This window comes from Juglans regia, chromosome 10, assembly GCF_001411555.2.
Source record: "Juglans regia cultivar Chandler chromosome 10, Walnut 2.0, whole genome shotgun sequence".
Lineage (NCBI taxonomy): Eukaryota > Viridiplantae > Streptophyta > Magnoliopsida > Fagales > Juglandaceae > Juglans > Juglans regia.
The window spans coordinates 35,800,219-35,812,436 of record NC_049910.1 but is presented as its reverse complement, the minus strand read 5'-3'; the positions used below and the strand labels follow the sequence as shown (position 1 = coordinate 35,812,436).

At 36.6% G+C, this 12,218-nt stretch overlaps 1 protein-coding gene across 1 annotated transcript; it reads right to left on the bottom strand.

Annotated features, from left to right (window-relative positions):
- Positions 1–6,658: 6,658 nt before the first annotated feature.
- Positions 6,659–7,847, bottom strand: LOC108994448 (ethylene-response factor C3-like). Its single transcript, XM_018969672.2, has one exon. It carries the CDS (start codon positions 7,638–7,640, stop codon positions 6,948–6,950), a length of 693 nt encoding a protein of 230 aa, XP_018825217.2. The 5' UTR covers positions 7,641–7,847; the 3' UTR covers positions 6,659–6,947.
- Positions 7,848–12,218: the final 4,371 nt, after the last annotated feature.

Below are 12,218 nucleotides of genomic sequence, written 5' to 3'. Positions count from 1 at the left end.
TAAGCTCGTGCACGAACTACTAAAGAGATATATTAACTTTCGCATCAGAGACTCCCCGACCTCCACCAAGGCTCCCCATTCTCTGTGTTTTCTTAAGTGTGTAGGTGAAAGACTTAAGAACCGAGTTGCTAGAACCCAGCCCAAAGGTGTATAAAACATGATGTTATCAGTGGCGCCGTCTGTGGGATCTCTATAGACTTAATGTGTCCTTTGTATGCATGCGACAACTCGTTCTCAGAAAACTCGGGGACAGGAAGAAGCGACATCAACAAACATGGAAGCGAGACTCGCCGCGATGGAAAAAACTGGTAGGAAAGCTAACTACTGAGGTGGAGGCCCTCCGAAAAGAGAATGAGATGCTTAAAGTAGCCACCAACAAGCCAGAAAATGAAACTGAACTGAGAAACAGTGAGCTCGTAGGATCCAGAAATGCAAGAGGGGGAGGTGACGCGAAGGAAGAAAAAGGGAAATACAAAAAAATGGCAAGAAAGATAGGCACATCGTCTTTAGTAGACCAATTGCTCACCAGTACGGGCCTACCCTGGTGGTAATAGTTGTGCTCCTACCACTAAAGTTCCCGGTTCCCCTCATGGACATGTACGATAGGGCTAGAGACCTGCTTGAACACCTGGAAACCTTCAGAGCCCACATGACCCTACATGATTTCTCTGCAGAAGTGGTTTCTCGCTAACCTTGAGGGGGCTGGCGAGAGTATGGTTTGGGTCTATGGCACCCGGGTCCATAGACAGCTTTGAGAAGCTGGCCCGCTTGTTCCTCACACAATTTATGGAGAGCCAGAGAAGGAAACACCACGTGGCGTACCTCCTCACCATCAAGCAGGGGGAAGATAAAAGTCTGAAGACATACCTATTCAGGTTCAACAAAGAATGAATGACTACAGATGACCAAGACGAGAAGATAACTTTAGTTGCGGTTTTAAGTGACCTCGATCCAAGTTCATGGTAGAATTGACAAGTAGAACACACTTCGCGCCTTGACCAAGCCAAGTAGGAAATAACTGGAACAGGCGTAAAAGAAAGGGAAAGCACCAACTAGAGGCAGGGCTCGCCAGAAGCTGGAGAAAGGGCCACTGACAACAGGAGAGAAGAAGCCCCTATGAAGGGCCTGAGGCTTTGATTTGACCAGTCGGCACTTGCCATCCAGAATGAAAATCGCCAACCTGCCTAAGAAGACGACTACAAGAGCACTAGCTGTCGCTATTGCTCCTACCATCAGTCTAACACTTATAACATTGAAGATTACCTTTCCTTGAAAGAGATAAGAGTGTAGGATGGGTTGCTGAGGCTGCGATACCCTCCCGCCCATAGGCCAGAGCGAGAGAGGAGGAGAAGATCGTGGGAAAGAAGTGTGGAGAGTGTCAGAAGGCCAAGGAGGGAAGGGAGCCTAAGGCAAAGGGTAGCTGCACAGGGACCCCAGCATGATCGCCCACGCACACCACATCAAGAAAGGTCACTGTTAGGGGAAATCAGAACCATCGCGAGAGGATTCACTGGTGGAGGCGCAACCTCATCCAGTCGGAGGGCGCACGCCAAGCGAGTGAGATACAAAGAAATGTATTCGGCAGAGTGCTGGCCCACCATGTACAAGAGAAACGAACCGGCTCTCATCATTTCCTTTGAAGAGGAAGAGGAGGAGGGGGTCCTCTATCCGCACGAAGATGCCCTAGTAGTGACTATGATGTTCATCAACTTCACCATTAGGAGGATCCTTATTGACAACGGCAACTCCACAGACATCCTATTCTGGGAAGCCTTTACCCGGATGGGGATAGATGCCACCCAACTCCAACCAGCCTCCATGCCACTAAAGGGTTTCTCTGGGGACATGGTCCAGCCGGATGGAACCATCACAATGTCCGTCTTGGCGGACAGCGCCCCTTCAACGGTCTCTGTCATGGTCAGTTTCTTAGTGGTAAAGGGTCCTTCATCATATAACTCCATAATCGGCAAACCCACCCTTAACAGTCTAAGGGCGGTGACATCGAGCTATCACTTGAAGATGAAGTTTCTGACTTCTCAGGGAGTGGGAGAAATTTGAGGAGAATAGTTCTTGGCACGGGAGTGTCATGCGCAAGAATTGAAGCCAAAGGATGACAGGGTGCACATGGTCCATGCCTATAGGACGCTGAGCATCTGCGGAAGCTTTATTGCAGAAGAACCTTATGACTTGTAATTTATATTTTCATGTCGATAGTGTAAATTCTATTAATGAAAGTGGATAAAACACGTCTCGCCCATCTTGACTTCTTACTCCAACAGCGTAATCTCCACTAATGTAATCTCCATTAACATAATTTTCATCAACTTAATCTCTATCAACGCATCTTCATCAACGAAATCTCCATCAACGACTACTTACCTCCCCACGAGGTACCGGAGGGATAAGTTAGGCCTAAGGCTACTTTATTGCTATCTCGGTAGAAAACAGGCTAGCCCTCGCTGCTCCACATTTACCCTCCTCATGAGCGTCAACAAGCAGGAGCAGGTCTAGTCCCAAACTACCTGATAACTTACCTCCTCGCAATGGAGAGCGGGTCCAATCCCTCTACTGCCCGACAACTTACCTCGACCTCCGCCACGATGAAGAGTGTGATTAGCACCAACCTGACCCTATAATTACCTTCACTGTGGTGTTGACAGGCAGCAGTGGATCTAGTCCCAAACTGCCCGACTACTTACGTCCCCACGATATCTTGTATATATTATTTTAGATGTTTGAATTGCATACTTGAAATTCTTTACCTGGAACTGGTAACGTGGTTGCTTTTCTCTTGTTCGTCATATTAATTGGACCTTTCTTTATGTGGGTCTTGGGTCATAAATTATTTTACACCTAAAGCCCATGCAGCATCTTCAGTTTTCTTTGTTGGGCTAGCTGAAACTGCCTGCGACCCAACAAAAGGCTGTAATGGGTCTCGTATGGAGTAAAGTTCCAATGGCCCAATTAAGCCAATTAACCATATATGCTTGTAATGGTCGACAAATGGTACGTACCTTTTCTAGTTGTCTTGTCTTGTGTAGTTTTCAGTTTATTGATCGATTAAAAAATAGAATTATTATGGCACATAAACAATTAAGTGGGTTTTCTTCTTCTTTTTCTTTCTTTTCATTGAAGTAAACATTTCATTCAATAAAAGAGAGTTACATCATGGAGTTTGGCATCTCATGACCCACATTTTTGGCATGACCAACTTGCATATATGTGCGCCTCCACATTAATTTCCTTCTTCACCCACATGGATCACCTTGAAATTATTGAATATTTGCAATAGAACTCCAATCTCCTCAACCATATTACCTAAAGGAGACAAGTCTTGAGAGGATGAGTTAAACCAAATCCACAATTTTCACACAATCACTCTCAAGGATCGATCATCATGCCTATATATGATAATCATTTGCAAGCCTCTAGCATTGCAATTGCCCCCATCACCCTCTGCTGCCCTCAAATCTTGCATATATTAGTTGCCATACAATTAAACCAACAGAGGGAAGGAAGTGGTCATCATGATCATGAAGAAAGGATTAGTGAAAACTACTTATTACATGGGCCATCAAAACTTTACATTTGATGGACAGAAACGTAAGCTAAAAAATTATATATATGATGCTTTAGATTTACTTGATAGCAGCATTGGTAACAGTTCCTATCTCGTTCTTCTCATCTTTGTTTTTTTAATCATAGTCCTTCGATGTAATATAAAGCAAGGCATAAATAGATTAAGATGCATTATTATTGTCGCTTATGAGCTTATGAAAATAATTGTCATCAATTGTATAAAAACCTAATAGTTTATGTGCAATAAAATATTGATATGCAATAAAATATGGGTAAGGCTACTATGTCGCCCATCGTTTACCATTGGGTATGCCGCCGATGCATTTTGTTTTCCTTTTTCTTTTCATATTTTTTTAATATATTTAAATATTTTTGAAAAATAAAAAAATTATATCAACATACTTAAAATTACTTCCTTAATCACTAAGTATAAAAATAATAATAATTTTACCAACGATCAACTAGGGCGGTCAAACATAGGCAGCAAAGAAGCTTTTCCCATAAAATATAGAGACTCTCTTTTAGGTTTGGTTAACTTAATGTTAGATCATTTCCATCGGTGCCCTATAATCTCATTTTTCCTATGATTTGAGGAAAAATTTAGGAAATGCTCTCAAAACTTTTCTAGAAGATTTTTTAAAGATAAATAAAATTTAGAATAAAATTATAAAGAATATCCTTTTTAACTAAAATTGAGAAAAAAAAATTAGGAAGGAATGCTGTTAGGGGACATAAAGAAATCTGGATGCTAACCTGTTCGGTGTTGACGAATATTACCCACTTGGGTTGGTGGGTGCCTGCTGCCATTTTTCAATAGAGTAATATTTATTTACATAATATATATTTAAAAGTGAAGATATTTTTATAAAATAATATTATTTTTTATTTTAAAATATAATTATGTAATATATAGTAAAAAATGACGTGTATTTATATATATTTGTTTTCAATAACATATATGGAAGGTTGATGATATTTTGGGTATGATTTGTGTCAAATCCAAGGAACTAACAGATGGGTTAATTATGTCTGAATTATTACCCAACTTGGGTTTGTGGGCCTACTGCCATACCATACGGCATACGTGGAAGGTTGATAGTGTTGAAGTACAGTCTGCTTTTTGACAAATCCAATTATCGACTCAATGGTATGAATTATTAGAAAAGGTCGAGACTTTTGGGTATTGTATTTTCAGGTGTTTTATAAATAGTAATAAAAATTAATAATAAAATATTAAATAATAGTGAAGTATTTTAAAAATAGCTAAAATATTTTTAGTATCCAAATTAGGCCCCCTTTTAGAAAAGTTGAATGAACTTGATTGATGGTTAGAACATTCGAAAAATATATTGAAATCACAATCGATGTGTGCATTACATTACGTAACAGGTGACTTCCAATTATATATATGTAAGCATTCTCCTTATTTCTATCTCATCTTTTCTGTTGGATTTTCATAGTAAAATAGACACATCCTTCTATGCAAATCTTAATTTTAAAAAAAAAAAGAAATCCCTTTAATTCATCATGGAGTTTGGCATCTCATCCACATGTTTTGGCATGACAAACTAGCTTCTGTGTCACCACATTTCCTTCTTCACCCCCACAGAGATTGCCTTGAAATTGTTGAGTCTTTTTACTATGAATTTGGAATCTTCTCAACCACAAACCCTAAAGGATATAAGTCTGGAGAAGATGAGTTAACCAAATCCACCATTTTTTTCAATCATAGTAAAATAACACATACAATGAATAACTCATCGAAAGGTCTATGCACTATAAAGCAGGAAATACATAGGTCAAGGTGCATTTTTGTCACATAAAAGCATATGAACATCATTGTCATCTATTGTGTCCAAACCTAATAGTTAGGGTTGGAGCTTTATGGGCAGTAAGTCCAGAGACAAAACATACTTGGGAAGAACACAAAAAAGAAAAACAAAATGTCATGGGTACATGATAAAGAAACTAGTAGTTAGGGTTGGAGCTTTTTGCATACCAACACTTCCCGGTTGGGGTTGGTGGGGGCCTAATGCCTCTAACGTGTATGGAAGTTTGATATGTGGGACATTCTCTGATTTTTTTTTTTTTTTGGCAAATCAAAGATCGACACGATGGGTTATGTCTGAATTATTACCCAACTTGGGTTTATGGGACCTACTGCCATACCATATGTGGACAGGTTGATATTGTTGTGGGTGGGACACACTGCTTTTTGTCAAATCCAAGGATTGGATGAACAATATGGGTAGATGCCTGAATTATTAAGAAAAAGGCAGTGAAAGCGGGGGCATTGAGCTATATATAGACAATGACAATGCTGGGTTAACAGGGCGGTAACAGTTGCTGCCTATGACAATTGAGATCTCTTAGCAAAAGAAATAACCAAAACATGGTTAATTTCACTTTCCAGGGCATCATTATGCTTAACAAGTTTTCTTGCTTTGTTGGTGTCTTACCAACAGAAATTATTTGCTTAATAAATTAAGAGTAATGCCAGTGAAAAATCACTATAGTAGTATACACTTTACACTTATTGCGTGACTACTTTTAGTTGATTGTTTCCAATGTTTATTTGGAAAGATGTGTAGTCTAGATGATGTCACATCATGTATGCAAAATAAATACTCTTAATGGTGATTTCTATCTATATTTATTCATAAATTAAAGGGAGGGAATATGCCTTGTTCTTTTAATATATCAAATACTGCTGGCAGGAACCTGAAACAAAATATGCTTTATGCTGTTTAGATATTTTTTTCTTTTTTATGAGAAATAATTAAGTAATAAAAGAATTACACAAAAATAAATCTACAAATTAACATAATTTGATGCAATACGTCAGATTATAAAGTTATTTTTAGTATAAAATAGATTTTATAGATCATATAAAATTATATCAATTTATAAATTTATTTTTATATAATTTTTTTTTTATGTATGTAACAATTCACTTTTCTTATTTATTTTGAAAAAAATGCAATTTGTGGCGATTATGTGAGCTGGCCAGCTGTAAAATACAAAGGCAAAGTAGAACTTATATACATTTAAAGAACAAAAAATATGAACAGAGCTTCATGTCAGACTTTTAGACTGCAATAATAGAGGTAGAGAAGATCTTGCAATTGATAACAAGCCTATCCTTTCAACTTTACAAACAACAGGATTGAGTGGGACAACTAGGACGACTCCGATCTAACCCCCATAATGATTGTTGACACGCCTCAATCTATACAAAATTGATTTTGCTCATGAAGCGAAGATAGGAGAAAGAGGAGAAGAAGAGATATAACCAAAGAAAACAAAAAAGAATAACAAGAAAATGAAGGTACAAGAAAAAAATAAAAAAATAAATAAAAGAAGAAAAATCACTGAGGGCTGGCACTCTCTGCTGGGCTCAAGCTACTCTCAGATGGGCTAAAGCTCAGAAGTTGATCTAAATACTCAGCTCCCAAGTCCTCAAATACCACCACATTTTGTGCCCTTAGTTCTTCTTTTCCTTTACTTTTCCTAGCCATGGATTTTCTTCTCATGGAATGCTTCCTCTTGAGTGCCACCACCGGCGAGCAGCCTGCCTCCGCACAGCCATACTTCATGCCTTGCAGTGACTCCCTGACCACTTCCACTGGAAAATTGAGCACAGCCAAGGCTCCCCTCATTGAAAATGCAGCTTGGTCGTATGCCAGAGCAGCTGCCTCTGCACTGTCAAAGGTTCCAAGCCATACCCTGATGCCACGCCTTGTTGAATCTCTTATCTCCGCTGCGTACTTTCCCCACGGCCGCCTCCGAACCCCTCTATAGGACTTCTCTTTCTTGCAAGGTTCTTCTTCTGCAATGGAAGTGACTTCCTCTTCCTTGACAGCACCTATGGAATTGGTTTCCCATGTTTCCTTGGCTCCCTTGGCGATGACATCCAGAAGTAGCATTTCTTCGGAGTCGTTGAGGTTGAAGGGAAGTGAATTGTGGTGGAAAAGAAGCTCATCCCATGATAAGGATTCATCAAGTGATGACGATTCCTGTGAGAATTCTGAATTTGGGTGCTGAAAATAGCAGGATTCCATGGTGGAATTCAGGGTTTGGAGATATATTTCGATGTTTTTTTGGGTGGTCTTGGTGTTGTAGTTGGTCTTGTGGCAACTTTGTTGGTATGACAAAGGTTAGAAACACCTAACCCTTTATATACCCAAAGAAAAGAGGGGATTTGAATGAAGAAAAAGAAGCAGCTAAGATCGAAAGGCAAATATTAAAAAAATGAAACCATTAAATTAAAGCAAGTTGAGAGTAAGATTATTGGAGGAGGATGTCCTTATATCCTAATTATAATTTAATGCAAATATCTATTTAGGTCCACATAAATATCTTTGGTGTTGTAGCTGGTCTTGTGGCAACTATGTCGGTATGACAAAGGTTTGAGACGCCTAACCCTTCATATACCCAAAGAAAAGCTAGATGGGATTTGAATGAAAAAGATCAAAAGGCAAATATTAAAAAAATGAAACCATTAAATTAAATCAAGTTGAGAGTAAGATTATTGGAGAAGGAGGATGTCCTTAGATCCTAATTATAATTTAATTCAAATATCTATTTAGGTCCACATAAGGGTGGGAGTGATTAAACCACGTGTGCATGTCAAATGAAGCATGGCGGGGAGGATGGACCCACATAAATGGCATATTGAGGTGAGGTCTTATTTGATCATGAAATGGCTTCTTTTGCTTGTCAGGATAAGTAGATTGCCGCCTATGTTCTATTTTGGTGGCGTCCAAATTAAGTTGTGTGTGGATTTGGATGGTGATGGCATTGTTTAGGTAAATCTTTGTTTATGTTAGTGGTTGCAAGAATCTGATTGGATTTTTGTCATTTTTCTAGGACATTAATTTAACCATTAATGTAGTTGATACGTGCCCCCTAATCATGACAATTAATATCATAATCAACTAATTGGTATAATAATAATTATTTTATTTTCTAAAATAACTTAGTTTCAAAGTCATACGAGCAAGGAAACTTTTAACTTCTAACATTGTTAATTATTTATTTATAATGTCATGGAATCCGGAAAGAGTGATCTAGCCGATTATTGTCAAGCCTCAAAAGAAACTAGAAGCAATATTTAGACTATCTTTGCAATTTTCTTTGTTGAGAAATAATCTCATATTGTCCTTGGACAAGGTCTTGAGCATGTTTATAAAGAATGAACGATCCTCTATTGAAGAACCAATTTTATGATATGAGTTAGACCTATAAATTTCTTCAATCTTCATCATAAAATTCATCAGCAAAAAGAGATACAAAGGAAAAGAAAATTATGAATTAGATTCATGCATGTTCTCCGGCCCTATGGATGGAGATCATGATGATTTTTCTGTGGAGAATATAACTCGTCTGTAATATAGTACCAAAGCAAAAACCCAGATAATGTTGGTGATAAATGGCACGTATACTTCTGGGACCTCCCATGTCATTAATAGGCCAGCAAGTGGTATTCATCAGTGGGACATTATATATCATGGATGACCCGAAAGTGATTCTGAGACTTTGTGTCACGTTTATGCCATGCAGAAACATGCTTGAATTGAATCTTCTCATGGTTACGGGTCAATAAAACTTATTCCAGAAGAAGGGCAAATTAGAATATATAATTTAATTTTGGGTGGCCTGAATAAACTTGAATTGAATCTTGTTTTGTGGATGGAAGTTTGGAGGTGCTTCTAGATTAACAGAGGCGTTGCATGTCTCGATCCATCGATGATCATGACATTATAGTAATTTGCTCGCAAGTCAAATCCTTTAGGAGGACTTTCCCGATTCAAACTTTTCTTTCTATCCTAAAGTTGTTTGGACTTTCAAAGAGGGCCTGCATCTGGACCTTTATTAAAATGTCACAATCAAACATGCATGTGCTACTCTCTTAGGAATAATATTCCTCGTCATCTTGTAATTTTGACAATCATCTCATCTCAAGCAATATTGGATCATAGTATATAAGTATTTAGTTTAAAATATGGAGTGTTTTGATAAGTCATCTAGTAATAACCTAAATTTATCGGTGGGTTGATTTTTAAAATCGTCTCTCGAGTAAAAAAAAAAACTTTTAGAATAATATTGACCAAGTCAAAAAATTTTAAATTTTATGCTAAATAATTATAGTTGAAAAGTTTTGAATTCCATTTCGATGTACTGGAAGTCTAGTACTGGGAAGAGATGACGTTTGCTGTTAATGTAAATCTAATGTATCTTGTGTATGCACACCTACCATTATATATACCACTTGTTGTAATGTGCATGACCTATATATGATCACAATTACAACACCCAGAATGGGGATCTTTTTAATTTACAATTAAAAAGTATTAAAAATAATTTCTGACCTAATAGTGCTGTGTTAATTAATAGAAAATTATTCTTTATAATCTAAGAAAACAGAAGAAAAAACAAAAGGTACTTACTCGACTCCACTCACGTGAGTGAACATCATGAGTTGATTAATTGCATGTGTGGGTCCAACAAATCTATAGCCTCCACAAGGCATTTAATTCTCGACCAGATGATCATGGTACTCCTGGTCATGAAATGGTCTCAAGGTCAAAACGATTCATGGTACATGGACATATATTTCCGATGATTCCACGTTTTTTGTTCTCTCTCTCTCTCTCTCTCTCATACAAATTGAAATTACAAGGACCCACAAAAAATGGCTGGTTCCTAGCCTCGATTTTTAGACCAAACCCTACCTAGTTATATTTATTTTCAACCTCTAAGCATAAGTCCGCCGACGTCACGGGATAATTGACAGTCAATATCGGCGTCATTTTCAGTTTATAAGATAAATATGTAAAATATTGTAAGGGTTTGTGAACTAATTCTCTCCATGCAAAAATGTCATATTCAAGCCTCTTAAAATTTTAAATCAACTTGTTAGAAAAAATAAATAAATAAAATCCATGCATGCTAGCTCTAGATCAGGCATATATATATATATATATATATATATATATATATACACAACATATATATAAGATCAAAATTAACCTAGCTAGCTAGCTAAATTATTCATGATCAATTAGCAACTCTAGAAAATATAATTAGATCATGGATGTGATGAAGTACTATCTTGCGTGTGAATGAAAGAAATTAACACTTGCTATGCAATTTTCATTTCTCTATCGATCGATCGGTTTAATTTGGTGGTGAAGATCGAGCAACTTGCGCCATGTTTGTGATGTAATCACTCAAGGTTTTCGTTTTCCAGCTTTTAATTTGCACGCTTGTTTGTTTGTCTGGCCATATATATGCATGGGACCAGGGAATAGAACGCTTAGGAGCATGGTGCATGCATCCGTATGCACACCTCAACTTAGGTGCATGGACGTAGCTTTAGATTCATATATAATTTCTAGTTTTCACATCAAAATTAATTAAATGTTGCATACAGACATTTGGTTTATGCTTTACAAGATACCGGGAATCATGAACTTATTTATAAGCCAAAAAAAAAAAAAAAAGGCTATATTTCATTAATTTACTTGAATTATATAAAAATCAATAGCCCACGTGTGGCTTAAATATTAATATATAAGCATTAAAGCAAGTGCATGCATGTATCTCTTTGAAGTTACTTTATACTAGCGTATATTCTTGATCTTCTTCCTATTGAGAGAAAGTTTGAACAAGGGAGATGAAGACAAACTTGCATGCATCATCCGATTTAGTAAAGCTTTTTGGAACCAAATATTAATAATCGGCCAATATATATTATATATAAACATACTAAAAAATAGATATTTTTTGGTTAGTTATAAAGTGATGCATGGCCGGTGTAATCAAGTGCTACTCCATCTTTATCCATTAAAAAAAGAAAAAAAAAAAAAGAGAATGATTTGCTAATTCTCTTGTCGACCATTAACCTAATTCAGTCGATAGTTTTCACTATCATTGAAGTAGTCAATTCTGAGGGCATAAGTATCCATCATCAACCACCTTTTATATATATATATATATATATATATAGATAATAGTTACAATCATAAATATACAAACAAGCATCGTGTAATTATTTAAAAATAAATAAATAAGTACGAGATTCATATGAAAAAAATAATTTTTTTTATAATAGATTACACTCTTTTTTTAAATGACTGTAAGGTATTTGTGCATTACACGACTGTATGTAATAATACTTATATACGTGTGTATATATGTATGGAAAAGAGCATGCAATGTGACCTTTATTTCCCATTTTTTGTTAGTGTCTTGATTTTTTTTTTATAAAATGGCTACTACTTAGTGCGCTTTTCTTATGGGATTTGCTCGAGATTGTATTACTGGATCTGGGTAATTGAGTGCATTAATTTAGCTTCAAGTAGTACCTCTCATGGGTAGGAAGCTCTTATTAAAATCAATGTGTGCGCATTCATCAGTAGGACAATGACATGAGTAATCAATCAAATTAATTTTTAGTGTTATATTCTTATATAAACTATCTAGATATATTTTGTATATTAGTGGGAGTGATCCTCCATTAGAAAATTATACTATATTATTTCAATTTATTCAATATTATGCATGCTTAATTAATTGATTAGGAAAAATAATATCAGAACCTTAAAATCATGTTAATTATCTTAATTTTAAGCCAA